General features: G+C 37.0%; 1 protein-coding gene across 2 annotated transcripts; it reads right to left on the reverse strand.

The window, feature by feature from the left end:
* Positions 1 to 76: 76 nt before the first annotated feature.
* COCH (cochlin) lies at positions 77 to 26,735 on the reverse strand. Of its 2 annotated transcripts, none has more exons than XM_088145075.1 (12): positions 26,534 to 26,735; positions 25,826 to 25,858; positions 25,634 to 25,678; positions 20,539 to 20,695; positions 15,849 to 15,982; positions 14,638 to 14,700; positions 13,385 to 13,429; positions 13,149 to 13,296; positions 5,147 to 5,250; positions 4,334 to 4,560; positions 2,921 to 3,437; positions 77 to 1,420 (listed from the first exon to the last, which is right to left on the reverse strand). In XM_088145075.1, the coding sequence occupies exons 2-12, from the start codon at positions 25,848 to 25,850 to the stop codon at positions 1,245 to 1,247; spliced, it is 1,641 nt and encodes a 546-aa protein (XP_088001201.1). In that variant the 5' UTR covers positions 25,851 to 25,858; positions 26,534 to 26,735; the 3' UTR covers positions 77 to 1,244. The 2 variants fall into 2 exon arrangements, with proteins under 2 accessions (XP_088001201.1, XP_007429085.1); XM_007429023.4 differs by lacking the exon at positions 26,534 to 26,735 and adding an exon at positions 25,970 to 26,418.
* Positions 26,736 to 27,596: the final 861 nt, after the last annotated feature.

The following is a 27,596-nucleotide window of genomic DNA, read 5'->3' on the forward strand; positions in this document are numbered from 1 at the left end:
TATGAAATTCCTATACTTTTGATAATACTTAACTTTTTTTAAAGAAAAGAAAAGAATGTAGTAGTGTAATGTTTTATTGTGATGATTCAGCAGTTACATCAATAGTTGCATTCCTTATTATTGGTTTATTTATACCTTTAAACAAAATAGCTAAAAACGTATATAAATAATGTGTATTTTACATGCCATTTTTTTAAAGCTCTATAAGTAAAATTTTAGTAAATGTTTTTTATAAAGAACAATTAGGGTAATGCAAAAGAAAAACCCTAGGAGTTTTTAAGTATAAGATATTTTAAAAAATCATTTTTTAAAAAAGACTATTAGCCAGATAAATATTATTAGTTTGTACTTCATTGCTTTTGATTTTTTTTATTTGCAAGTTATATTAAATATATAATTTTGTAATTGCAGGTAACTAGTTTCAGCAGAATCTTATGTCGCATAGTTTAGAATATTTGGATTTAAATTCAGACCATTAAAACTAAACTGAGCTAAGTCAGTTTCAAGCTCAGACATATTTTATAAGTAAACTAATATTTAAATGTTTAAATGGTTTGGAAAGAAATGCAAGCAATTCTTAATAAAGACATTTCCAAGGTAAATATAATCAAGGTGACTTTTAAATCAAAACTTAGATATATCACTGGAATCTTTGATGCTAAAAAAAACTATAACTGAAGAGCAACCTTTGGAACCATATAATACTGTACTTCAGAGGAATTCATTTTTAATCAGAATTATATTGATATCTGTCTGGCTATACACATACCTAAGCACAAATATTGTGTGTTTATTAACTGCACACTCACCAAAATATTATTTTTACCACAGTTGACATTCCAGAGCAAAAAGAGATCATATTTAATAAAATACATTGGAGATTTCCAGCTTAATTTGGAAGAGGTTTAGAGAGTAATACAGCGCCAGGAGCAGCTGCATTTTTTTGTGGCGGGGGGTGGGTACATAAAATGGATATTAGGTAAGTTTGGCCACATTTGAAAAGTTAACAGAAATAGTAAAAATATGTATCAAATAGTACTTTTGGCCAAGTTCTCTACTATTTATTCAGGCAAAAAAGTACACTGACTTTAATTGAAGCTTTGCCTAAAGACAGTACAATAGTAAGCCCTTTGTAAGCCAATCCACCACATTGTAACTTTGTGTGCTAGAATAACAGAACATCTTATACTCTAGAGATTTTGGTTTTGCAAATGTACTTAGAGTCAGCTCCTTTAGGCTTTTGTTCACTGTTTGAAGCCCAAAAAATCTCTGCAAATGGCTCTTACAATATTTGGCACAATCTGCTCCAGTCCAGTAAATTCCTTTGTGAAGAAGATATGCGTTTCCTTAGGTTCAGATGCCATATCTTTTAAATCCTCCAGTGGAGCCCAAGCAATGCCAACAGAGAATATGTTGATACCTTAAAAAATGGTTGAGAAGGAAAGGAATATTTTTGAGAGCTTGCTTAAAGTTAATGGAGATAAGGATTTGAGATGCTTCATATGTATACAAACAATGCAAACAGCATTATCTTAGATAGGATACTATGGAATAAATTACCAGACTTAGGACCATTTGCTATGAGACAGTGCTACTTGAATTCCAGAAGGTAATGAATGGTAGATTTTATCAAGGAGATTGCAGAATTTTGCCAGAATAGCAGCAGAAAAAACACTTTTCCTCTATTGTTTACATCAATCCAAATCATGAGACTTTTCCAACTGCTATAATCTACTATCCCCACAGAATCTTGGCAGTTTTAGGTAACTGAGAATATGTGACCCCTTTGCAAGGGGTCAGTTTCCAAACAGTTTGAGAGAAGCCATGCCCATCAACCCTACTGAAAACTTTTAGTTACTGTGCCATTTTTTCCAATTTTCCTAAGTCTTTAACTGCTAGAGTCTTCTGTTTTTCTGCATTATTTTTGAGATGCTTTACGTTTGGAAAGGAGTTAATTTGTAACTTGCACACTGCACCTTTAAACTACTGTCAGTTTGACTCTAAGCCAGTTTAAGAAAATCCTGCCTGGACTGAGACTCTACGGCAACATCTTGCAAGATATTCAGTGCAAAGGACAGACTACCACACATCATTCCATAAGACAATTCCTCTGCTGATGTGTCCTCCCATCTTTCTGTTCTGGTCTTTCTAGACACACACATACATACACACATATCCAGAGGTCACTTCCCAGTGAATGGAGTGAGAATAAGGATAATATCATCTATTTCTACCTTCTAATTTGATTGGCTGCTGGCCCATCTGGCAATGGGACAACAGGGCAGTGTGGATATGCCCACGCTTTATTGTTATAAAGTGATTGAGATGCTTTTATATCCTCTGGCATCACTCGACAGGACTTCTCGGCAGCCCATGCTCCCTGATTTGAAAAAATCCCATGGGAATTCTCTCATTATGCTTTACCTTGGGATAAGTGAACTGTGGAAAACCAGGAACACTGCGGAGAAAGGCTGTACACTGAAACACAGGATACTTATACAACTCCCTTCCCCACATCTACCATGTAATTTAACTATATGCAAGAGCCCTGAAGAATTTCATCAATATGAAAAAATTAAAAACCAAATTTCCATAAAATTGTATATATGTGTGTGTGTGCGTGTGTGTGTATAAATATGGATTATTTTTTTCTCCCAAATATGGCCATCTTTTACTTGTCATTTTGTTTTCTCTATTTTAATCCTGATGTGCAACCCAGTGGGTGACCCTAGAAATGTAAATTATAAAAGAAGGAAGGAAGGAAGGAAGGAAGGAAGGAAGGAAGGAAGGAAGGAAGGAAGGAAGGAAGGAAGGAAGGAAGGAAGGAAGGAAGGAAGGAAGGAAGGAAGGAAGGAAGGGACTCAGATCTGAAGTATAGTGTGTTGAATTCTTTGAGCAGAGACAATGTTAACCGTTTTACCTGCTTTATGAGCAGCAGCTGCAGGCCCTCGGATATCATCATAGGACTGACCATCAGTCAAAATTACCAGGAATTTTTTGTTGGGTCCATCTCTGACAGGTGCAAACACATTTTTGGTTACATAAGTAATGGCTTCTCCTGTAGCAGTACCTCCACTCATATAGCGGATCTCTTGAAGACCTGAAAGAACCTTTTCCTTTGTCATGTAGTCTGTAAAGCCAAACTCTCTGCGCTGATCATAAGTGAACTGAACAACTGCAATTTTGGCACCAATATCTGTGATCTCAAATGATTTGGCAACATTACCAATAAATTCAAGCATGAGGCGGAAGTTGCTGTCACCAACACTGCTAGAACCATCTATCAGGAAAGCTATGTTGACGGAGTTATAGCAAGTCTTGCTGCATAACATTTGTTCATGTGCACAGAGTTTTTGAACAAGAGGTTTCACATACTTTGTGGTACCAAACCAAGTTGGTATGTTGTAGGAAAAGAATCCATTATTCTGACAGACTGCCTGTTTTTAAAAGCAAAACAAAAGGCACGAGTTTTAGCACATCTGCAAAACTGATTTTTGTGTAATACTAAATCTGTTGTTTTGGCAGAGGCTACAAAGGCTTGTTTGTGATGCATGATACTCATCCTGAGTTTGGGAAGCCTTTAAGATTCTCCGAGCTTGGTTCTTTTGAACCAAAATGAAACGTTTGCAAGAAAAGAACCAAACTTGGACAACCCCAAGGACTGCACAGTTCAACCCTGAGCTACACATATTCACCTCTAGGAAGCCTTTAAGAGCCAGCTATTCCAGAAATCCTTTGGAGATTGATGTGATATTTGTCTCTCCCAAACTTGCCCCCCTGCACTTTATCATTTGCTCATTGTTCCTTGGTTTGGTAATATGTAGTTGACATTATCTTGTTGGTTTATCTTTATTGATTTATTAAGGTTGTGTCTGCAGGGGAGGTGTAAAAAAAGTATTAGCTCTCAGAGACTTTCATAGACATTAAGTATGTCTATGAAGTTCAGTATGGGTAACTTATAACCTGTGTGTAACATCCCCAGAACATACTGTTGAAATTCAGCAACAAAATAGCTAAATCTTGGTGGCACAATTTTGGAGTTCAATTTTTGTAAAAGTAGGGATGGAAGTAGCCCAAATCCAATTCTAATCCCGCTTCAAAAAAAAAAAAAAACCTGGAAAAAACAGTGAAAAAAAATTGGCTTTACCCCTTTCAGTGATATCAAACACCACATTATTAGCAATCTATAAAGCCAGGAGGCTCATTTGTTGCTGATGGTGCCCACTTATGTACTAAGATATTATACTACTTAACAATGAGGATTTTTAATCAGAACTAAAAATGGCTCTTCTGACTTACAGTAATGCACAAATGTAGGGATTTCTCTTCTCACCTTTTCAACAAAATTTAGTTCTTGAATCATCCCCAGTTCTTCAGTTGTAGGCTTTGCAATGGACACAATGAATACATTAACACCAAATTCTCTAGCCAATATACCAGCTTCTTCCAAATTATCTGATGGCCACCCATCTAAGAAAACTACGATGATTTTAGGAATGCTTTTGCGTACCCCATTTTCAACAGAAAAAAATCTTTGTGCTGCATGTTTCAAGGCTCTTCCTGATAAGGAGGGAGAAGAGAAAAAAAGAATGCCATTACTCTCTTTCAGTACAATAAAAATGCAAGATATACCTGTTTAATATTTAAAAATAAAGTTCTTAGTTCAGGAACTACCATGAAAATAAATTGTGGAATTATAATTTCCTTCTATAAGGAATAGACCTGCTATTTTCATTTTATGGTGGTGCAAGTAACATAAAATTATTTTCATTGTTTAGAACATTGAATGTGATTTGACAATCATTTCAGTGCCAGGCATTATATGCCAGGTATTACATGTGCAAACAGCTTAGATGAGATTAAATTTTCATTCACACGTGATAAATTAATTCCTCCAACTAAGAAAAGTCTTCCACCAATAAAATGGAGAGAAATACCCCTCCCCACCCACACACTCAACTATTGTGCATCCTCAAATTCTGCTTAGCTGAGTTGGGGAACATATCTGGGTTTGTGTATGCAAGAACAAAGAGATAATGAAAGGACCCATTCATTGTATAAAAAAAACTCCATCTAATGTTAGATTTAATCCATATTATTTTTTTAAAATATTTGTTATATTTGACCTACATGGATGAGAACATACCTGTATTGGAATTGCCTCCTTTGAAAGCTATTTCTTTTATGGCAAATAAAACATCTTTTGACGCAGTGAAGTTGTTCAGATAAAATTCAGTTTTTGGATAATCACTAGGAGAAGAACACAAGAACAAAGATGTGTGCTGTGCAACAACTAGAATGTGAATACAATTAAAAACCCAGTTCTCATTCACGTTTTATGTAAAAAATATAACTCAGCCTGATGTAATACATATTAATTAAAAAGTAATTTCATGTATAAAGTTGCAAATACAGAATCATTTGTGAAACCTTGTTCTGAGGATAGAGGGCCTCATTATAAGCAGCCTAGAAACATCTGACTGGCCACCCTGAGAAACTACATATAGACTAAGATGGACCTCGGCTTCATCCAGGAGACTGATTGATTGGTTGGTTGGTTGGTTGATTGATTGATTGATTGAGTAGGCATATCTCCTATAGGTTGTTTTTGACTGCTGGAGCCTTAGTACACTTGTCCTTGGGTGGATTGTCCTGTTTTATTTTTTTCTTATTTTCTTTAATAGTCTCTTCACTTTTCAGAGCAACCTGCCTTCTTGTAGTAAGCACCCAGCTTAATGGCCCAAAGACTTCATTTCACAAATGCCAGCGTTTTATGAGCAAACCTCCTCTCTCAGATGGGCATAAAATCTCTTTTTTATCTTGGTGAAAACTTTACAGTAAACGAATGTACTGTAAGTGCTGATGTATGAATACATGTTTGAGATAATGAGACATTAAAGAGGCAACAACCACCTTGCTGTCACTTTCTTAACTCAGATGCACATTTTCCAGGGATGGTGCAGCTAGCATGCAAGCTCAGGAAGCACATAAACTTTTAAAGGAGGTGGTGACAGATGTAGCAAGTGCATATATGCCTACCCCGAAGCACCTGTTCTGCTTCAGACAGTTGCATGTTCGTAATTGTTGATTCCTGGAATTATATAGTTACAGGTAGTCCTTGTTTAGCAACCACAATTGGGACTGGCAACTCAGTTGTTAACCGAAGGAGTCACTAAGGGAAACCACAACTGTGCTTATGATCTTACTTCAGCTTTGCTTTGCAGATCTGGAAAGGTCGTAAGTGCAAGGACTAGTCGTAAAGTTACTTTTTCATCACCATCATAACTGCAAACAGTCACTAAATGAACAATCACTAAACCCCGATTTACAATGTATACTTTTAATTTATATTTATTTGTGTTTTTAATCCAAAATTACAGGTCTGGGGAGTTGTACGCCACCTAGGAGTGGTTGATTGGGGTGACCAATGAACTCTGTAAAAAAGTTAAACAAATATATTGTAAGCATTGCCTGGCATTTACTAAACAGGTTCATTGCAATCATTCTTCTTGTTTGTAAGCCACTTTCTGGGAGCAAGATTTAAAGGTGGTAGACTGTATAAGTATTGTAGTCCCCTCATCTTTACTCCAAGACTCCTACCATATCCCCAAAATTCTTGGTGGCTCTTCAGCTCTTTGAGAGATCCACTAAAACTGCCAACAGCCACAGAGAATCCTCAGGTGGCAGCTGCATTTTCAGCAGTGAGGAACCAAATCATTGTCAGCCCCACTAGGTAGACCAGAGCAGAGAATCAGCTCCACAGGAAGAGGAAAACTATACTTTTTGCCTATAATAACAGAATCTTGGAAGCTTGATTGTTCTTTAACTTCCCTCCTTCTTATACTCTGGTCAATCAGGAAGGCACTTGTCTGAACTGCTTCTGAAAATGATATTGTTTCCCAGGACCGAAAAATGTTTCAGCCCCTTTGCCTAGGTAACAGTTCTTGCATATTTCTGTCAGGGTTATCTCCCTTACTCTCTATCTCACCCAGTTAGCCACAGGATCCCCTCCTGAGCACAGAGAAAACTCCAGGCCAGAGTAAGGGCAACAAACTGCAGATTCCCTGCTCTCTTTCTCTGCAGCAGTTCTCCAAGATTACTAGACCAGTCCTGTAATGCAGCTGTACAGGGAGCTAACACCCCACTACCCTCTTTCTGCTGCCGGATAGATTGAGTTTCTTCATCCATTTCTGCCTGCTTCTGCACCCTGTCCTGTCAGTTTTGCAACCCAGAAGTAGATGGAGTTGGGAAATCTTCCCCTCCCCATGTTGTCCCCCAATCTGTTCTGTGGAACCCTCCACACAGGAACTCAGAGTCTTGTTCCTCCTGGGACATACATGCCCCTTGTAAAGATGGCAGATCACGTGGACTAGGTTTCCCTAGGAATTGCAGAGGAAATTGGCATAGAAGTTGTGGGGTATGTACATTTGCTGTATTTGCCCATGATGGCTCTGACTCTGGATGACCCTTCTAATGAATCAGGTACACCCTTGCATCTAGAGTCCAGAATAGCTTCTACTTAATACTCCTTGTCCACAACCACCAGGAGAAGGGGAGGTGCTATCTTAGTCCATAAACTACAGGGAGGTGCCTCCAGCGCAAGCAATGATTGATGGAAAATAGGATGAATCTTCATTGATGCAGACAATTGCAAACAAAAACCCACTAGATATATTTGCTGGGCCATTGGGAAGAGGCCAATAAATTTCAAGTCCAACTTCTTCAAAGGTTGGGTGGAAGCAAAAACTTTTAAGAAAACTACACCAAATTCCCTTTAGCAATCTTGACACCCTCTTGTCTCTGTATGCCTGCAGCTTGCTTGTATGTAGCCTTTGCCAAATCTAGCTGTTTTTTTAAAAAAAGCACTGACCAGCTTGCCTCTCCTGCAGGAAGTCCAAGGAGGGCAATACACAAGGCTGAAAGCTGTAAGTCTTCTTAAAGGAGACATTCTGATGGAGGAATGTGCTGAACTGCTGTAGACAAATTCTACAAGAGGCAACAGCTCAGTCCAATTGTCTTGTTGACAAGAGATATAGAACTTTAAATATTGTTGTGATATTTGGTACAATTTCTCAAATTATCTGTCTGATGCTGGATGATGAGAACATGACAAATGAATTTTAACATTTAACAACAGAAAGAAGGCCTTCTAAAAGTTGGAGGTAAATTGGGATCTGTGATCCAAAATCACATGATGATTAGGCCTCTGTATCTTAAAATGTGGTCTAAAAAATGTGTGCCATTTCCTAAGCTGATAGGAGACTCTTGCAAGGAATGAAATGGACCATCTTTGTAAACAATTCCACCACCACAATGCTGGTATACTCCTTTACCAGAGGGAATAAAATCCATTGACATTGTATCCCAAGGTTGCAAAGGAGAACTCAGAGGCTGGAGCATGCCAGTTGGTTTCCCAGGAATAGATTTTGCCTGGCAGCAAACATGAGAAGATGAAACATAGCCCTTGACAACTGCTTTCATTCTTGGCTGCTAGAACTCTAAGAGCCTTTTAAACACTCTCCCATGACCAGCCATTATATTCTCATGGCAAAGTTTAAAACTATTTTTCTTAAAGGAAGGGGAGTATATAAATGACCATTGTGAAACAGCTGCTCATCCTTAGCCATGAAAAATGAAGAATGGTTTTGCTGGGTTCCCTGGAGATCATGTCTGATGATTCCTTTCTCTCTATACCCATTAAGGATTGAAAGACATCTAAGAAGCCTGCCACAGTCAATTCCAATCAGGATGAAAAGAGAAAGAGAAAAAAAAGGTTCAGTTGTTGCCCAGATTCTATTTCCAACAACCTTGGATTTCTCTCCACAATGCTTTTTTCAGGTCCACTACCAACAGTCCCAACACTGATGGACTGCCCAATTTGTGTCAGTCTTCACCAGCTCCTCTTCAGGCACAGGACACATTACCAGAAGAGGGGCTTTGGGAAAGAGTTCCCCATGAATTCTACTCCTTGGACTGTTTTCTTATCGATCAGGAGAGTCAAAACCAAGACCTTCCTTTTCAGTTTTCTACAGTTCTAGAGCAGACCACTGGACCTCTTGGTAGTTTAACAGTCTTTTCAGTTGATGGAGGATCCAGTATGCCAAGACATTACTGCTTTGCCTGTTCTAATTCCAGTTGAAGACAACAAAAAACACTTGGGCCAAGCCCATTTCTATGCCTTTAACTTCTTGTTGTGTTGAGTATCTTTATAGGGTAAAGGAAGAATGATGTTCTTTCTTATTCCAATATCCACCATCTAATTCTATTATAGTACAGGCATGACAATCAAACTCCCACTATCAGGAGCATTTTGCACCCAGATACAAGAAAGTAGAAACTTGAATAGTCTTTTGTGTAAGTTATATGTTTTTGGGACTCATTCTTTTTCTGGTTTCTTTTTTTACTTAATTCTTGTTTGCATGAGCAACACCACCTTAATTTTTTTCCATCCCCTACTTTCCTCTCTCAAGTTCTGCTTTAGGGATATGATGGCTAATAACAGAAAAGAAAAATCTGTGTTACAGGCTAACTCTTCCAAAAGCTGAATACAGTAATAACTCCTCTAAATTAAGCTAAATTGCTGATAAAAAAATTAGAGACATACATATTTACTTAGCAATAATGTGAAAGTGGTTTGTCAATACCTTCTTATTTTTTAAACTTTCTAGTCCTAAAATTTTTCAGTACAACCAAGCATTAACTAGAACTCAATTTGTTTAGGTATCTTTTATATCAGCCACAATCAGCTAGATGATCCTATCTACTGAATAAAGGCATACATTTCACCTACTGAATAAAAGTATAAGTATAGAGGTTTCAGCTTGTGGGAAATGAATTGTGCTTGGAACTACACAGAGGCAAAAGCAATGAGAATGATAATTTGCATGCAACAGAGACATAACAGGCGACGGCAGGGTTAAAGAGTTCTTCACTTCAAATGCCCTCTCCACAAAGCAGCTTTCCTTTAATAAAATAGTTATACACTGGGTATAACGTATACTTAATCCCTCAGCCCAATTAATATTGAATATTTGCCTTTTTTTGTGGGACAAGTGTGAAAACAGCAATTTCAGAGAATGCATTTTTATTTTTTTATAGTAAATGACTATCTATCTATCTATCTATCTATCTATCTATCTATCTATCTATCTATCTATCTATCTATTAAATTTTTCAACCGCCCATCTCAGAAGGTAAGCAGAGTTAATCCTGGTTAGTAATGGGTGAGGAATTCTAAGGTCTCTGCCTCTCACCAACCCATAGACAAGCACCTTCTAGAAGCTGGGAGGTGGACTTGAGAAGTATCAAATAGAGACAGTTGAGACGTACCAGCAGGAGAGAGCTCTTGGTTAGAGAAGGGACTGCTGCTCATGAAAGCATCAAAATGGTGATGGCTGGAGACAAAAAGCAAGGGAGAAGAAGGAAAAAAGAACAAACCAGAAGCCCACAGAAAGTAAGTATCTCCAGGTTCAGAAAATGTCCCAAGGAGAAAGAGGACAAAGTGTTGAGCTGAAGAAATAGATTGCTGTTGGAGAGAGAGGACTTTGTGTAGGTGAGATGGGAGTGGGAAACTGCAATCAGCTGTCTAGCAGTCCAAAAGCCTCAGAGGTTCCAGGCAAAGCTGAGCTGGGAAAGAATCTGACTTATGTTGGTTAATCTTGTTACTTCCCCAACCCTTTGTTATGCTGGGACAAGAGAAAGGAGGAACTACAAAGCAGTTACGTGGAATCCATGGAAGGGCAAGGGTAAGAAAGAGAGTATTCAGCCAAGAAGAATTCCCCAAAGAGGTCATTGGGAGAAGAGCGAAGGTTAAAACAGAGAAATAGCATAATGTTAACAGAAGAAAAGTGACTGCTATTCTGTTGTAGACAACTGATCTCAGACCCAGACACCTGAAGGAAGAAGCAAAACACATGACTTTGGGAAAAGAGGTAAGACAAAGAAAGAAAGGAGATATAGTAAAAATAATAAAAGTCTGGATTGAGTTGTAAAGCCGTAAAAGAGTTAAGGAAGTGTTAACTGAGATACATAATCAGGGAAGAATAAGAACAGAGGAGTGAAGTGAAGAGTAGAGAAAGTTGTTAGCCTCACTATGTGAGCATCCCATGTGTTTTGTATATACTGTAATTGTATAATAAAGCACTTTTTGTAATAAAAGCCTGATATCTTGCCTGTCATAATTCGTTATAAACACTCTATGACACACGGCCATTCCTAACATTGCCAAGAAAAGTGCATGGATGCAGTCAACTCAAGAATGTCCTTTTCTTTTTTAATCTTTGTAGTTGCCGCAGAGCAAAGTTATATATTTAAAATATCTGGTTCATTTCAATGAACTTTTGCCAAACACCTGTTGAAGCCTACTTTTCTGATTTTTCACCACCATAACATTGCAAATTGACCATAATCATTGGATAGGTGTCAAACAAAAATACATCTAATTTAAGAAGTGCTATTTTCAATTTGATTCTTGCCCTGCCTTAATCACTTGTTAGTGTTTTTCCACTATTAACAGCCTTAAAATGTGAAACTTTCCTTGGCTCTCTATAAAGGTTTTTAAAAAATTGCTCATTTTGGAGCCTAGATTCTATTAATTCCCTTGGATGAAACATTAGTGGTGCTAGTGTAGTCAACAAATGTAAATGCAGTCATTCTTTTGCGTCTGAAAGTTTTATGGGCTAACTCATCAACTTGGTAACAAGCAGGCTAAACTCTTCCAGATGTTTTGGGCATTTTATTCTATATGTATTTTAAAATCTGCTTATTTTTTTATTTGTTCATAAAGTAACCAGCATTGTTTTGCTGATAGGTAATGAGTATAATAAAATCCATGATTTAGGAACATTTTTTGACAGAAGTTGCAGGGAAAGATCCTACGCTTTTGACTACCGCAGGCATTGCAACTTTTACAGGAATAAAAGTATAAATTATAGGGTTCCTTGTCTTCTTCCCTTACCTCTGAAGCAATTGCCAGGAAAATCATAACACTGGAAGCTTGTATCACAGGCTAGATATAGGAATGTGAATGAAAATCTACAAGTGAACTGAATATATTTTATATTTTTGAAATACATTTCAGAAATATTTGAAATATATTTTTGAAATGTATTTTTCAGTCTGTTTGTCAATGGCAAAGAAGACATTTGCACACAGAACATCCTAAATTCAACCCCAGTGAAAATCTTACGGTGTTGTAAAAAGCACATTCCTAAAACCCTTTAAGTTAAAGAGAACTGCTCTGGAGTGTTGAATTCCATTTGAAATCACTATACCAATAAGAAAATTTGTTTTGTCCGTTCTCTCTCAATAAAATTACTTTTTCAAAGTAACATTGCAGTAACTGATTTTTCAGTATCATATACATACACACCCCAGCCTAAAACTTAGGATCAGCAGGGAATTGAAATGGCTACATTTCAACCTCATTGCTATGAAGTTCAGGGACAAGTACAGTATATGATCAAAGCAGCCTTCACAAGGCTGAAGGAATTAGCACCAAGCTTGAAATGCTAAACAGAAGCACTCTACTACAATGGTTTAGATGTCCAATGTCCTAGATATGGTTACTGAACTATAAAATACCCAGATTAAAGTTTTCTGCACTTCACAAGAACAACAGCAATATCTATTATAAATTATGGGACATTGAGTTTTTTAAGCATTTAAGTCTTCTGGATTACATTACAAATGGGAAATGTAGGAAGCATGCAAGCAAAGTCAAGGAAACCTTCTATCATGAATGCTTTGATTTTGATTCCTGCACTGAGTATAGAGTTACCCTAAATGGCCAATTGCAACTCTATGATTCTAAGGCATGTAGTAATATTGGTTAGGGCTTCAATAACTTGCACAGATCTTTCCTTTTTCAACAATTTGCCTCTGCTACCATGTGCTGAGTTCAAAATATTACATTTTATGCTCTTTATTTTCTGTTAATAATACATGCTCCTCAAATATATCTGTGAACATCATTTAATCTTCAGCAAATGATAGAATATGTGCCATTGTTAGAAAGTCCAAATGTGATTTACCTTTTAAACATCAAATATATAATTTGCATTATAATTATCATCTGCCTGAAAATATAATGTTAGAAATCATAGCACTTAAGAAACAGTAATGTACCAAATAGGACATATTTCTGATACCTGGCTTGTATTACTCCCACGTGTGGTCCTTCAGTTCCAATTCCCAGCATCACTGCTACTTTCCCAATAAAGTTCTTCTGCAGATTAAATCTACGCTGCCCGATATTGTAGCTTCCATCAATCAGAAAAGCAATATCGGCTTTACAATCTGTGAACAGCCAAGAGAGTTCTATTAACATAATGGTACATTAACTTTAGAGATTTATTTTGTATGGTATGGTTTGATAATCACTTACCTTCATTTCCAGACTTTTTCACAGCAGGTTTTTTAGGTCGTTTTCCTAAAGAAGTAGGAAACATAATTTCTTATATTTGGGTATAGGCAATAATGAGGCGTCAAGTAAAACTGAAGGTATTCTGCTTTCTTCTATGAAGTTTATGTCACTGAGGTACATGTAGGTATTTCCCATAAGATCCCAAAGATTATATAAAATACGCTAGGTTAAAAATAAGGTCCCAAAGTCTCCAAGTGAATTAGTAATGCAACAGATGTGAGAGAACAAATACATGCTAGCACTTGTGAAAATATATGGAGATGTGATGTTCCTTCAATAAATTTGACATGCATTTCACCTCCATTATCCATAGGTATAGAATATCTATATTAAGAATGAGATTGTGCAATCAAATATACAGGGGAAATTCTCCTGATTCCTCTTAGAGCTTCTATACCCATCTATATAGTTGTTTGTGGTATCTCTGAGTCTTAAATCCTAAGCTTGTTTAACTGACATTAAAGGCTATGAAATTAAACATGTTTATGTCTTTTTTTTAAAAAGAATCTGCTTACTGAGGTTCTCTCTGTATGACAATGATCTCACCATCAAGGCCAACCTCCATCAAGGACAAAAAAGAGTAGATGCATAACAGAAATAGTAATGAGAGAGTTTGGATGCATCCTTATCTCTTGGATATGGAAAAAAATTATGTCAGTCTACAGCCAGTGTAGTGAATTTCCTTACAATGGGAATCAGTGAAAGGGGAGTTCTTTAAAAAATAAATTTAAAAAGAAAAAAGGGGGGGGGGATAGTACAAAGCCATAAAGAATTGGATTTGGTAGTTTTTGTGTTGTACTTTCTCCCACGCCCATCCCAAAGGATTGCTCTCTGTATTACAAAAGAAGAATTGCTTTCCATATTGTGGGGAGAAAAATGAAACTACAAGATGTTCATTTTCTCACAATTTATCTCTGTATTAACAAATTAGAGGGATTAATAGCTATTGTTAGTTAATATTGTAACTATTTGTTGTTTAATTTTCAGCAAATGTTTGCAAATTATTTGATAACTGTACCTGTGATTACATGTAAGTTTAAAGTAAAAATGCCTTACTAATGATAGAATTCTAGTCCTTGTATTTTTCTTTATATGTATTCTATTATCTTTACACTGTAAAATATATTTTACAAAAATGAGAGAATAAATACAAAATTGCTTATTTCCTGGAAGCTTTTGGTTGGAAAGGACATATTTTTTATTGAATTTTTTACCTGTAAATGGCCGTGCTGTTGAAATAGGATGCCCAGCTGCTTCAAGGGCTCCACTTTTAGTGCCTATTATCACATTGAAAAATTTTAAAAAATTATTACACTGCTCTCAAAAGATGTAAAAGAGGTTGTGTTTGTAAACCAGTCCAATTTTATTTGGGAAAAGTAATTACAAGCAAACTGAAATCTGAAGTTGTGCTAGATCTCAGAGAAGCATTTTCCTCTTTCTCTGTATTCTTTTTCCCTGACCACTAGTATGAGCCTGATGCTGAAAGTATACTGCCACCAAAATCAAAATAGTGGAAAAAATACAATTAAAACTTCTGATAGTTGAACGTCTTCTTTATGATGCTGTGGTCTTTCCCCATATCCCTGGATCTTCCCATAAATACTTCCTTTCTATTTAGTGTAACATAGTAAAATCACCAAAATCCACATTTCATAATCCTTCGTGTTAAAGTTAAACTTCTGTAAAGGAACGGAACCTTTTGCACAATATTTCATAAAGTGGTTCTACATCACACAGGGAAACTACATAGATACAGAAGGCAAAAGACTACCCACCACAGAAGCTTGTTTTTGACATGGGGAAGGAGAGGAAGGTTGGGGCTAGCATGCTTCCTTCTTGTCCCTTGAATGTTCTTTAAGAGAACATTCCAATAGAGCTGAAAGGTCTAATGAGAAAGAAAGTAAAAACAATTTATTTTAGCTTTCAACTTCTGCTTTGATCAGAAAATAGTTGGCTCTAAGCTATTGGGAGCCAAATACTCAACTAAGTTGAGTCCTAGAGAAAAATAAATGATACACATATTGTTGAACTACACGTTCCAAATTTGGGTTATAGCTGGTAAGTCTGTGCAATCCAACACTCATCTCCAATGCATTAAGATTGTAAGGTTTTTATTTTATTTCTATGTCTGAAAATGACATATAAAGACATCCAAATTAATCAAGGGACTGGAATAGCAAATTATGTTTGGAACTTTTTTGTTTGATAAAAGAGCAAGAAAAAATATGTTAGAAACCTATACAATTATATATATATGGAATAAAATAAAGTTGCTCTCTTCTCCCTGTATGCAGATTCATCCCAGGCAGCTAAAAGGAAAGTTTGTTTTTTTTTTAACACCAAGAATGGTTCAGTTACAAAATTCACTATCACAAGATGCTGTGTTAATTTCCAAATCCTTTGAGAAAATAAATTATCCACTTACTAGCTACTGAAAATGATGATGTCGACTTAGAGAGGACTTGGGACTGGATTCCATTGGCGTATTTTGCAGAGTAGGACTCACGCCCTGGTAACATTTGCACCCTTACAGTCCCACCTGAACTGGTGATCACACCTCTGTAACAAAATAAGATTTCCAAATGCAGGTACAAATAAAGTGCACACAACTAAACCTATATTTTGGAGAAGATGCAGCTAATTTCAGATCTGAACATTTTGTAAAAGAGCTTTGGGTAATACTTAATTACAAAAGTGAAGTAGATATATAGTATCAATGTATACAGTAATTCAGTATTTAAGAAAAAAAGACAGAAAAGGAAGGTAAATGATGTATTTTTTCATTATGTGTGCAACAATAATTATATTTATGAATTTCAGTTCAATGCAGCTTATTTGACATTCTAATGTAATGGCAGTTTCAGTTACCACAAGGAGAATGTTGAGATAATTTTGGTGTATAAGTACAATGACCATATTTTCTTGAAAAAATAAAGGACATACTTGAAAAAGGGGACAAACCTGAAAGAGGTTCATAAGAGGTTCAAATTTTTAATTGTTTATGTTTTTAACTTTGCTTTACAAAGGAAAATTCAAGAGCAAAACCAAGAAAAACTTTACAAAAATGTAAATTCTAATTAAAAAAAACTAAAATCAAACAGTATTATCTAAATTTAATTTAAAAAGACAATTCAGTTTCCATATTTTTCACAGGAATGTGAAAGACTGTGCATTAAGTGGTACCATTTGTATAGTAAAAGTTAAATGACCAAAATAAAAGACAAAAGTGAGTTTTTGAAAAATAAATAATTCTAAAGGACAGCTTTCTGAAATAAAAGACTGTCCTTTATAATGAGTAACTTGAGTCTCAGCCTACCTTTTCCAGACAGAATAGCAGTTGTGGAACCAGCTGACAAAAGACATTTGATGCCACTATGCATTCAGATGGTTCTGGGACCACGGATATGCATATACTATATGCTTACTTCTTCAGAGGCAATGGAATCTCAGTCACAGCAGTCAAATAGTTCCATCCATATCAGAAGAATTCCTAATACTGCTCTTATGTTTATGGTATGTTGCAATTTGTGCATACTAAATGTAAGAATTGCTGCATCAGGTCACAAGTTATACTGTTGTACAACTATAAAAGAGATCTAACACATTTGTTGTAATGCTGTTAAAACAGCAAGTACCTGTGGGATATTGAGATTTGATGGTGATATATTGGCTGATTCGCTTGTCATGCTAAGCCTTGGTTTGCTTAGCTACAGATTGTGAAATAGATAGTTGCCTGGGTTCATAAACATGCTTAATAATAAAACAGAGATAGGTAAGTTGCATTCCTTAGTCTTCATGTAGCTCTCCCAGCACTTTTTTGCAGCCTCCAGAGCCTGCTGAGCAACCCCTACCAGTGGGCAGGGCCATCTTTTCTATCTTGAGAAGCGTACAGGAACACTCTGATGTCTTAACTCTTGCAGAAGGCCTAAAACCTTCACTTTACTCCAGTGACATCATAATGTGTTATAATTCACAACTCTGTGACCCAAATAATTTTTAAAACTGGCCCCTTGCGCCCACAAAGACTATGTTCACACAGCACATTAAAGTAACATTTTAAAAAAGATATGTGAATATTTCCCTCATCTCCATGGCTGTCTATACATAGCATGTTATTTTGCCCTACAGAAACATACTATTTCTAATGCTAGACTCATGCCCTTATGTATCTATAATTTCTCATAATCCTCTTATATCTAGAGATATTCATATCAATCCAAAGGGTTTCCTAATGGAGAGACATATCCAAGTAATGTAAAAGTAACAGGAACATTTATTCATTGAAAGGTTTATGATTGTGAAAGTTGGCTGCCCAGAATCCAATTGCTCTATTATTATTATTATTATTATTATTATTATTATTATTATTATTATATTAGTAAACTCTTTCTTCAAGCTAACCTATCTTTAGAAAAATGTAGTCCACCTTCCTATTCTTAATTCTCACACCAGAGGTTACATTATATCATGGCCTCATGTATGAGGTTTTGGTTTTACATGACCTTCATCAATCATATAAAACTTCATGCATGAGGGCATGATGTAATGTAACCTCTGTATCGCTCTGGTCTGAGAGGTTAAGAAAAAGAAGGGGGACTGTGTTTACAGTGCTAAAGATGGACTCTTTCTATATCCCTTTCTGCAACACCTTTGAGGGACAGGACCTGGATAGTTCCTAAAGCTAATGCAGTGTATATAATCTCCTAAACTGCAATGACCTCAAGGAAAGGGTTTGGACCCTATAGAAAGATCTGTGATTATGTTCTTTGAGCCAGCCATGGGAACCTGTGACTGTGTAAAACATTGTATACTATTACTCCCAGTAATCTAACCAGCATGGTAAGAGTTGCTGTAAGTTGCAACTAGAAAAAATTAAGAGATGCAAAGTTTCCCCATTTTTGACCCAAACAATACATAAAATTAAATAAAAAATAAATAAAAATAGAAATACTGCTATTAAGAAAATCATCCAAATAATCTCAACATTCAGATACACTGTAATTCTCTGATTCCTGGTAGAGCACACTATGAGCCTTAGGATTTTTAAAATTTATATCAGCAAAATATTGGGATTACTCAAATGTCTGCAGCAGCAAAAGTAGGCATTGGCTCTTAAAGAAATATCATATTTTGATAAATGTTCTTTTTCATCCAAGGAATTTTGACAAGTTCAGCTTGGCCTTGTTTAGAAAACTGCTAGACCTTAATACACTAGTACAGTAATAGAGTTACTAGGACTAACTCTAAAAGCAAGTTTCCATTTTGATAGGGCATCAAAACCCTAACAATGTCATTACATTCACTTTGTACAAAGAAGAAGTTTAAGAGAATTCTCACTTTGTGTATCTTGTCTCTTTCTGAAATCTTGAGTCTAGTTCTGTCTAAAACATATTCCGATGGAAGAAGTAAAACAATGAAGAAAAGAGTGCTTTTTAACAATTATAACCATACTTCTTACTATTGCTATTAATTTCCTTACTATTAACTTTCTATACCTAGCCATCTAAAATTAGTGGCAGGCACACTATTTTCTATTTTATTCACACTATTAGTAGACCAAACTTAAGACTTATAGCAGAATTTATGTATTTGAAGTACTTGACTGTAAATTCTGATTTTAAATTTCTTTCAGTGAAATTCATGCACTGAAAAACAGTTGAATCTGCTTTGTATCTTAAATTCTGGCTGCTGTACTGTATATGACTGAAAACTATTGTTTATGGTTGAAGAAGCATCTGCATATCTAACACAGGTTTCATTTCCAAGGAGATTAATCATATGAGTGAAAGGAACCTTGATTAGATGAAGAGGTATGTGTAGAATACAAATGTGTGCATGCATATTTGTGTGTATGCATACACGCCCACATCACAAACGCAAAATTATTGAGAAAAATAATTTTCAGGGACATTAAAATGTATAGTATTACCTCATTTTTACTTCAACAATTACCACAACAAACTTCATCCATAAGCATAAGTCAGCTAGACCATAGTGATATTGCCATGGAAGAAAACAAACAAACAAACAAAAAGTCTTTGTGGGCCATATTAGAGCCATTTTCTCTACACGACATAGAAGATGTTGTGGGGAAGGGATGGAGAAGGTGACAGTGAAAGTGTTGAATCAGAGAACTGGGAGTGTTCAGAGTAGAGAAGCTGGCTGAATTTTAAAGAATATAGACAAGGAAGAGAAATGGGAGAGAAGAAGTCTGACAATAAGGTTGAGAGAGAGACCGAGAGAGAGAGGGATTGTTATGGCAACCAGATGCTGGAAGAGAATGGTGGCTGATGGCAGACCAGATGAATTATGACACAGCCCATAAACATGCAGCTGCAGAACTGGACACAAGAACTGAGAAGCAAGTCAGAAGTCTGCTTTGTTTGAGATCTGGGAAAGTGGAGTCGGTTGTTGGAAAGAGAAAGGGAAGAACTGGGCAGTGTAAGTTGATTGGATCTGCAATAGTTTATGGTGGTTTGGGCTGTGGGAAATGGTGGAAGTGGTAGTGGAGTGTCTCCTGCTGGACTCTGGTGAGAGCAGAGCCTGTGGGGGAGGTTGTGGGGTTTTATACTGATATATGGTATTATTATATTATTGGCTGCATAGAAACCTTATTAAAGCAGCCACTGAGTTGCTTTAAGTTCTAGTTCCAGGGTAGTTGGAAGAGGTTGGAAGAGAGAGAAACTTCATGGTACCAATCATCTCCATGAATTGTTCAACTGGAGGGTTGGATGGAAAGGGTAAATGGAGGTTGCCTGAAGCCTTTATTTTTAAAAACATTTACTTAATTCTAAATGTATATTAAATCCAAGCATAGGTTGAATTTAGAAATCCTTGATTGTTACTTTATTGCTATAGTCTCCTTTGATTCAAACAGTTAAAGTACAGTGATGCATAGAGGATTCCCAAATTATTCCCTATCCAGATACCAGGCAAGATCTATTTTAACTCTTCCTATTTTAATTGATTAATTATTTTAATTTAATTAATCATTCCTATTTTAATTCTTCTAAGATCTATTTTAATTCTTCCTGTGCTTTCAGACCAGTTCCTGGAATACAGCTATGGGTATATTCATTCTTAATTTCTACTGCATTATTGATAATAGGGCTTACCTGTGAATGGCAGCGCCACAGATACTAGAGTCAGAGGCATACTCGGTGTTTCCATAGACATAGAACTGCCATATGTGACAGTTTGCTGGACAAATGACAACTGCTCGATCCTTTCTAAGATCAAGTCCTCTTGTAAAACATGTAATAACAGTGGGGGCTACAGATTGGAAAAAAAGATACATAAAACTTAAGCTTCATGGAAATATCAGTATAATATATGCAATACATTCATTTATAAATTATAATATTTCATATTATTATCAGCCCAGGTGAATCTACTGTAGGGTGAAAGCCTCTTCACTAAAGGTTATAGACTATAACCTACCACACTGCTCCAGTGCCGATTAGCAGATTGATTTTTTTTTTTTAATTTCCCAGTCTAGAGCTGAGAGAGAAAAAGACTGGCCAAATATTTCATATATTTATTTGTAAATATAGTTGATTGAATCAGGTTTTATTTTCAAGTGGTCTCAGCTAAATACAAACAATACTAAAAAAATAAATTCAAGTGAAAAGTCACAAAGATTCCATATTTAAAATGATTAATCCTCTGGGGAATAAAATGAATGCAACCAATACAAATTTAAACATTATTCGTTCAAGAATTCCCTTTAATCTTAACAACAGAAGATTAAAAAGTACCTGTCTTTATAGTGATACACTAGTCCAAACTAGTCTCTTTTTCTTATTTTGCAGCCTATACATTGTTCCCTTTTTCTATTATATAGTCTGCAGTATGTGCATTAAATTTTCTAGTGTTTAATAAAAGGTTTATTACAATACCTATACCAAGCAATGGCATCAGATTAATTCAAGCTTTAATAAAAGCCATTCTGATTCATTCTGTAGAAATAATTTTAAATACCTTGGTGAAACTACAAGAACCAATGGGAGTCTCCTGTAAACTGGACTGTTTATAGGTATCAGTAGCTGTTGTATTCCTTTGGAGAAATATTTAACAAGTATGGTCCCAAAACACTATACACTGTAGTTTCTATCATGACACCCTTACAATACTATATGCTTCCAAGATGCTAAACTGCTTGAACAGAAAAGAAAAAATCCTATTCAAGAGTGAGTTATCTTATTACAGTAGATGTAGCTGCAATATTCATCTAGTGGACTTTTGGTCTCATTGTCATTGTCGTAAGAATTGAAATTAAAATTATGTCCTTTTTTTCATTGAGCATGAATATTCATTCATCTGCATCTAAACAACAGAACTTATTTCATGCTTTTCATGACTATGCAATCTACCCCCTAAAAGAATAGTCAGGAGATCAAATTACAATTCATGACCCAAAATATTTGAAATGCAATGCAAAATTGGTGCCCAAAATATAGTATCGTGCTGGATCTGGATTTGCAATTAGAAACACAGGAATTGGGTTTGAGACTACTTTGTATATTTAACCTAATTGCATTAAAATAGAGAGTTTGGGTGTAGTAGTTAAGGCACCAGAATAGAAACCAGGAGACCATGAGTTCTAGCCCCCCCATAGGCATGAAGCCAGCTGGGTGATCTTGGGCCAGTCACTCTTTCTCAGCCCAAGGAGGCAATGGCGAACTACTTCTTAAATCTTGCCATGAAAACTGTAGGGACTTGTGCAGGCAGTCACCAGGAGTTAACACTGACTTGAAGACACACACACACACACACACACACAAATACCTAATCTATTAATTCAGTCTTCAGAAAACATAATGGCTTTTTTTCCAGAATGTTCAGTCTTTATGACAGGCCTCTGGCTAGATATTCTTTTTATTTGTCATGTGTTTGCAGTTTTCTGAAAATGCAATGGATCAGTTAATTTTCAATTACTCTCTGAAATTCCCGTTTACATACTTGTGTGGTGCCTCATGCACTCGAGAAGCGGGCTCCCTAAGGAAGACTCTGCAGCTTCAAAGAAAGAACCTGTACCTTTGTATATGTTGGCAAAGTATCCATGTTGATGTTTTTGGTTGTAATTTCAGCACTAGTTGCATGACATATTTTTAATTATTTCAAACGTTTGCTGTAGGACTGGATTAAAAAGTATCATGCACTTGTTGTCCCTCTATTATTTTGTAGTGTAGTTGCTTCCGTTCTGTTTTTAATTAAAGAACTTCAGTGTAATGGTTATAGTTAATAATAATACATTTATACTGCAGTCCAGTTCCATACACTGCAGCAATCTGGTATTTGTTAGAAGAGTATGCTCCTTTCCTAGTTGTTAAAAAAATAATAAAGTTTTGAAAGTGGATTAAATGCAGGGCCATCTAATGAAATGATTAACATTTTAAACTAAGTTTTCAATACTTTTTACAGTAATATTTTAATGGCAGAAGGGTAGAAAGTCAGTATATGATAATCCACATTATAGCAACAAGATGGAATTTAGCATGTAACTCTTACTACTTTATCATAGTCATACTGTCTGTTTTTAAAAGCCTTAAGTATCTATGCTGTAATAAATTATAATTATTAATCACTATAATTATGTTTGTGAATGGCTGAGAATATCCATTCAGTCTTCTTCATATTGAATAAAAAGTTGCAAAACACAGTGCTTTTAAAGTCTATGTTCTTCCACAGAAATAACCACTATCTTTACTGATATAAACACCTATTTATTACTACTTTATTTCCAATTTCAAAAAAGTAGAGTGACATATGTCTTCAATAGTGAATTTATAAGAGAACATGAAGACATTGATCAGTTGTTTGCATTTTTTTCCCTGTAAGATATTTGTAAAATATTAGTTTAATCCTGTAAAGTGATAAATGGATGTTGTTTTTGTGTCTATATAACATTATATTTAACTCTTTGGAATGCATGTTCAGTTCTAAAATTGAATTGGGAATTCTGTTAACAATGATCAATACAGTGCAAACTAGCCGCGTAGATGCTGAAATGCACAATATTCTTCATTCTGAGCTCTATGATGCCTACTGCTGTATACCTAAATATGGCAGAAAATTATATTTCAAAATTATTTGACATTATGGTTTTGTTTTGTTTTTTTAATTTGGTTCTGTGTCTTATCCTATTCCAAGTTGTTACAACAATCAACTTATACACATCAAAATCAGTATGATCTAAACTGTTTTACAATTCTGTACCTTATAGGATAGCTCAATTATTTTATCTACAAGCTCTGTAAGCCTCCAATAATTTACAAGTTATTCCTAGAAATGTCAAAAACCATAAAACCAAAAAGCAATAAAAGGAAGAACATGGTGCCACAAACAACCATTCTCCTCTGATGCAGCCAACACCATCATCTTCAGGCTTCAAACTCACCCTATCCCAGCACTTGGGGGAAGAGCCAGCTCTTCACTGCCTTCCAGAAGGTTAAGAGGATGGAAGCCTGCTGCATCTCAAGGGGAATGGTGTTCTACAGGGCAGGGACTGCCAATGGAAAAGGCATGCTTCCTAGGCCCCACTAGATGGCCACATTTAAGCACGGAGCATGTCTACTGTATCGGATCTGGTGAGATGAGTAGATGCCCTCAGGGAGAAATGGTCCCATGAATAACCTGCCCCCGTGCCATGTAGGGCTTTGCAGGTTATAACTAGCACCTTGCATTGCATCTGGAAAAAAAGCTGGGAGCCAATGCAGCTCACGCAACAGAGGGCAAACCTAGGGGCACTCAACATGAGCAAACCAGGAGCTCCCAACACTGTGTGCAATGCCACATTCTGGACCAGATGTAAACATTTTTACAAAACCCTATCATCAATTCACAAAACAAATAATAGAGGGGGTTATAGGAGTGAATGCAATTCTACTGTAATTATTTGTAAATATATGATTCTACTGTAATTGCTTGCATGTATCTCTATGACATTTCTAAAACCTGCCTGTAAATACAAGGCGCTTATATAATTGACAAAGCTGGTTTCCTTTACAGTAACAGCCAATTACTTAAAGAATGATAACCAAAATTTATAAAGTATATATTCTTCCATATAACTAAGAAACATATCACTTTTCTTCACTGAAAGTTTATTTCTCCTACAATAGCTAGCCATCTTTAGCACAAAAACAAACCCCTTCTCAAAGGCCCTCTCAACCTGAATCAGGACTACATTAAAGAAGCTCAGCTTATCAGTTCTGCCCAGAAGAAAAAAGACAGCACAAGGAATAGACAGCAACTGAAAAACAATACAGACAGAAATAAGATTCAGACAGGGACCCCAAAATTGCAATTCACCATAGCAAGCATGATCAATGCCTATCAGCATTATGAAATAGAAGGCTGAAATGAAATGTTGACTTAGTAAGCTAATATAATCCTAATAATGAAAATAAGAAGGTGATACATGTAGAACACATTATATTCCATTTTTATGGGCCGTTTTTTGAGGCTTTCCCTTTTTTCCCCTAATTTCTACAGTAATGCACCCATCAGCATTTGTGCTTTAGTTTCACAAATGTTCAAACAGGAAAAGTAACTTATCAAAAGAAGTTAGCTTGAAGTTCTGCTATATCTCAAATAGTGATGGGGGGAGGACAAAGCAGGTAAGATTCAGAATTACAAAGTTGCCTTTGATGACAACGTTGATGACATGACAAAAGGGTATCTTTAGATTTTACATTTTAGAACACAGGAAAGGTTGAATGTGGCTATTTTTTCTTCATTAATGCTGGCTTTTAAAAACTGATAATAAAACAGCTGCAACTGAGTCCTGTACTATGTCCCCATATAATTTTAAGCTAACTTTATTTCTATAAAAAGTGCAAATGCTACTTTCTAAATTGCTGTATCTTGATTACAGCAATAATAGAGTCCCTTACTTGATGAGATTTTATAATCCATGGGGAAAAAAGAAAGAATCCTGCATTTACTTTTGTACAGTAACTTAACACTTAAATAAAAGGTTTCTTTATGTTGGAGAAAAAGGAAACAAGAGACATCCTGACGCTAGGTGCAAACCATCTTAGGCTGTATAAGGAAACACTGAAAATTGAGTCAAAGGAGATTCTGGGAATCTTAATAATTAACAATGGCCAAAGAAAGTTCTCTGAAGATGGAGAATAAAGAAACATCGTTATTCTTACAACGAAGGAGGAAAACTGCAATTGATGAAGAAGATTTTTCTGAACTCACCAGAGCTTTCACCTCCTTTCACAGCCCTGGCCAGAAAGACGACACCTGCAATGAAAAACGAGGAAGGGGCTTACACGAGGCACAAGGCAGGCTTTGCATCAAAGCATGCTGCCCGGAAGACAGTGGTGCTGAAGGTGTGCGTTTGCATGCCGCTCCCCAAACGTCGGTAGGGACAGAGAATGGGATACCCACCTAGGAAGAGCAGGAAGGGCGCCATGGTCGCACCTAAAAGAAAGAGAAGGCACCGTCAGGGTATGGCCAGCCTCCACGGGTAAACTGGGGAGGCATTCTCTGCCCCGCCCCCGAGCGAAAGCGGCGCGGAGGGGGGCATAATACCTTTGGGCTGGGGGCTGGGATTTCCTCTGGCTCCTGGTTGGCAGGGGTCACACTCCCCAGTAGAGAATTGGGAAAAAGTCCACCGTGCTGCAGAACCGTGGGTAAAAAAAATTGTCCCGTCCAAACAGAGCGTCGGGGGGAGAGGGGGAGAAGGCGCGGCGGCGAAGAGAGAGGCAAGTATAGCTGACGGTGGCTGGATGGGGCCGCGAGGATACTCGCCTGTACCAGCCCGGTGTGCGCTCTGCCTTTAAATCCTGCCCGGGCGCATGAGCAACGCTGGGCAGGCTCTGGCCGCCTGGGTGGGCTGAGAAGGCGGTTGTCCCAGAAGGGAGGCAGGGTGCCAAGGCGCACTAGGGTGCGCCGGACTCGAGCCCTTGGCAGCTGCTCCGCTGCTTCTGAGGAGAAGGCAGCTGCGCGGGCTATTCCCCAGAGCCAACAGGTGCAGCGCAGCTCCCTCTTCCCGCGCAGCTCGTGGCGCGGGGGGCTCGCCTGCCACTCCAAGCCCGCATTTCTCCTTCCTGCCCCCCTCCCGTCCCATTTAATAAGGGTGAGTCCCCAACTCACTGCTGCTCGTGGGCTGTGCGTTTATTTGCCGCGTATCTGGCGCTCTTGAGAACGATGGAGGCGCAGGATCGGGTGAGGCACAAACGACAAAGGAGCGCGGTTGCTCTCCATCTCGGACTCTCTGTAAATTTTCCCCCGGGAACTGCCGACGCGCTAACCGGAGCTAGAAAATTGGTCCATTTCAACAATTAAGTTGTCGTCCCTATAGCTGGCCCCACCTCTCCAAGATTTCAGAAGAGGTTTTGTATTATGTTGTTTTGTTTATCATAGCCAAAGACTGAAGTTAGCGTCATCAGCCTATCTATGCCCATACCTCTGGCTTCATTGGAGCAATGTGGTGGACAAAAAGGAAACTACAGGATATGTCCCATAAAAGGGTGTCTTATACTCCCACAGAGCAGAACAATGCAGTATCTGGACTACACTGGTTCTTGTAAGAGGACAGTTTAGGGACCCAAGTGTCAACTATTTCTGTCCTGAGGTAATTCAAAGCATAGCATACGTCCTCCAATATTTTCATTCTTCTGATGGCCACCCTGACTTCTGGAAAATTAGCTTCCTTCATGTTTCCTTCTGCCTAATCATCTTCTTCCCTCCCTCCCCAAACTTTCCCTATCTACTCCTAACATGTTTGAATAGACTAAATGCAATAAAGAAACTGACTTAATTCATTACTTTTTATCAAGTGAGAAACAGGAAGAGTCCTCTGTTAGCTCTGTGATTGGCCATGATGTCTTGCTGATATGATTGAGTTAGGAATTGAAAATAGCATGTCACAGGAATTTTTTTCCCTGCACAGTTGCTACTGGGAAGTAACTGGGGGATTTCTGTCTGGCAAGAGTCCGTTATGGGACAGTATTATTGATCCACATTTTAAGATTAGTGGGATTTGCTTGTGATCCTATTGACAGGAATAGCCCATCGTGTGAACATCCAAGATACTTTCTTGGTGATGCATTCTGAGTTTGGATTTTCTCCCTAGAGAAATATGTTTGGCTTCCACCTTTATGCTTTAAGATAGCAAATAAAGCCATGCTTATTTATATGAAATTTGAGAGTGAGT

This window comes from Python bivittatus, unplaced genomic scaffold (genome assembly GCF_059951505.1).
Source record: "Python bivittatus isolate LINGU-HERP-01145 unplaced genomic scaffold, Pbiv_v1 ctg000480_np1212, whole genome shotgun sequence".
Classification (NCBI taxonomy): domain Eukaryota; kingdom Metazoa; phylum Chordata; class Lepidosauria; order Squamata; family Pythonidae; genus Python; species Python bivittatus.

What these genes read in the sequence shown, in the direction of transcription:
- COCH (XM_088145075.1), bottom strand. Translation starts at nt 25,850, where the DNA reads ATGGCGCCCTTCCTGCTCTTCCTAG. An exon ending in GTGGGAGTAATACAAGCCAG is followed by an intron (nt 5,251 to 13,148) that starts GTATCAGAAATA and finishes TTCTTCTCCTAG; the next exon opens with TGATTATCCAAAAACTGAAT. An exon ending in AACTAAATTTTGTTGAAAAG is followed by an intron (nt 3,438 to 4,333) that starts GTGAGAAGAGAA and finishes TTTTAAAAACAG; the next exon opens with GCAGTCTGTCAGAATAATGG.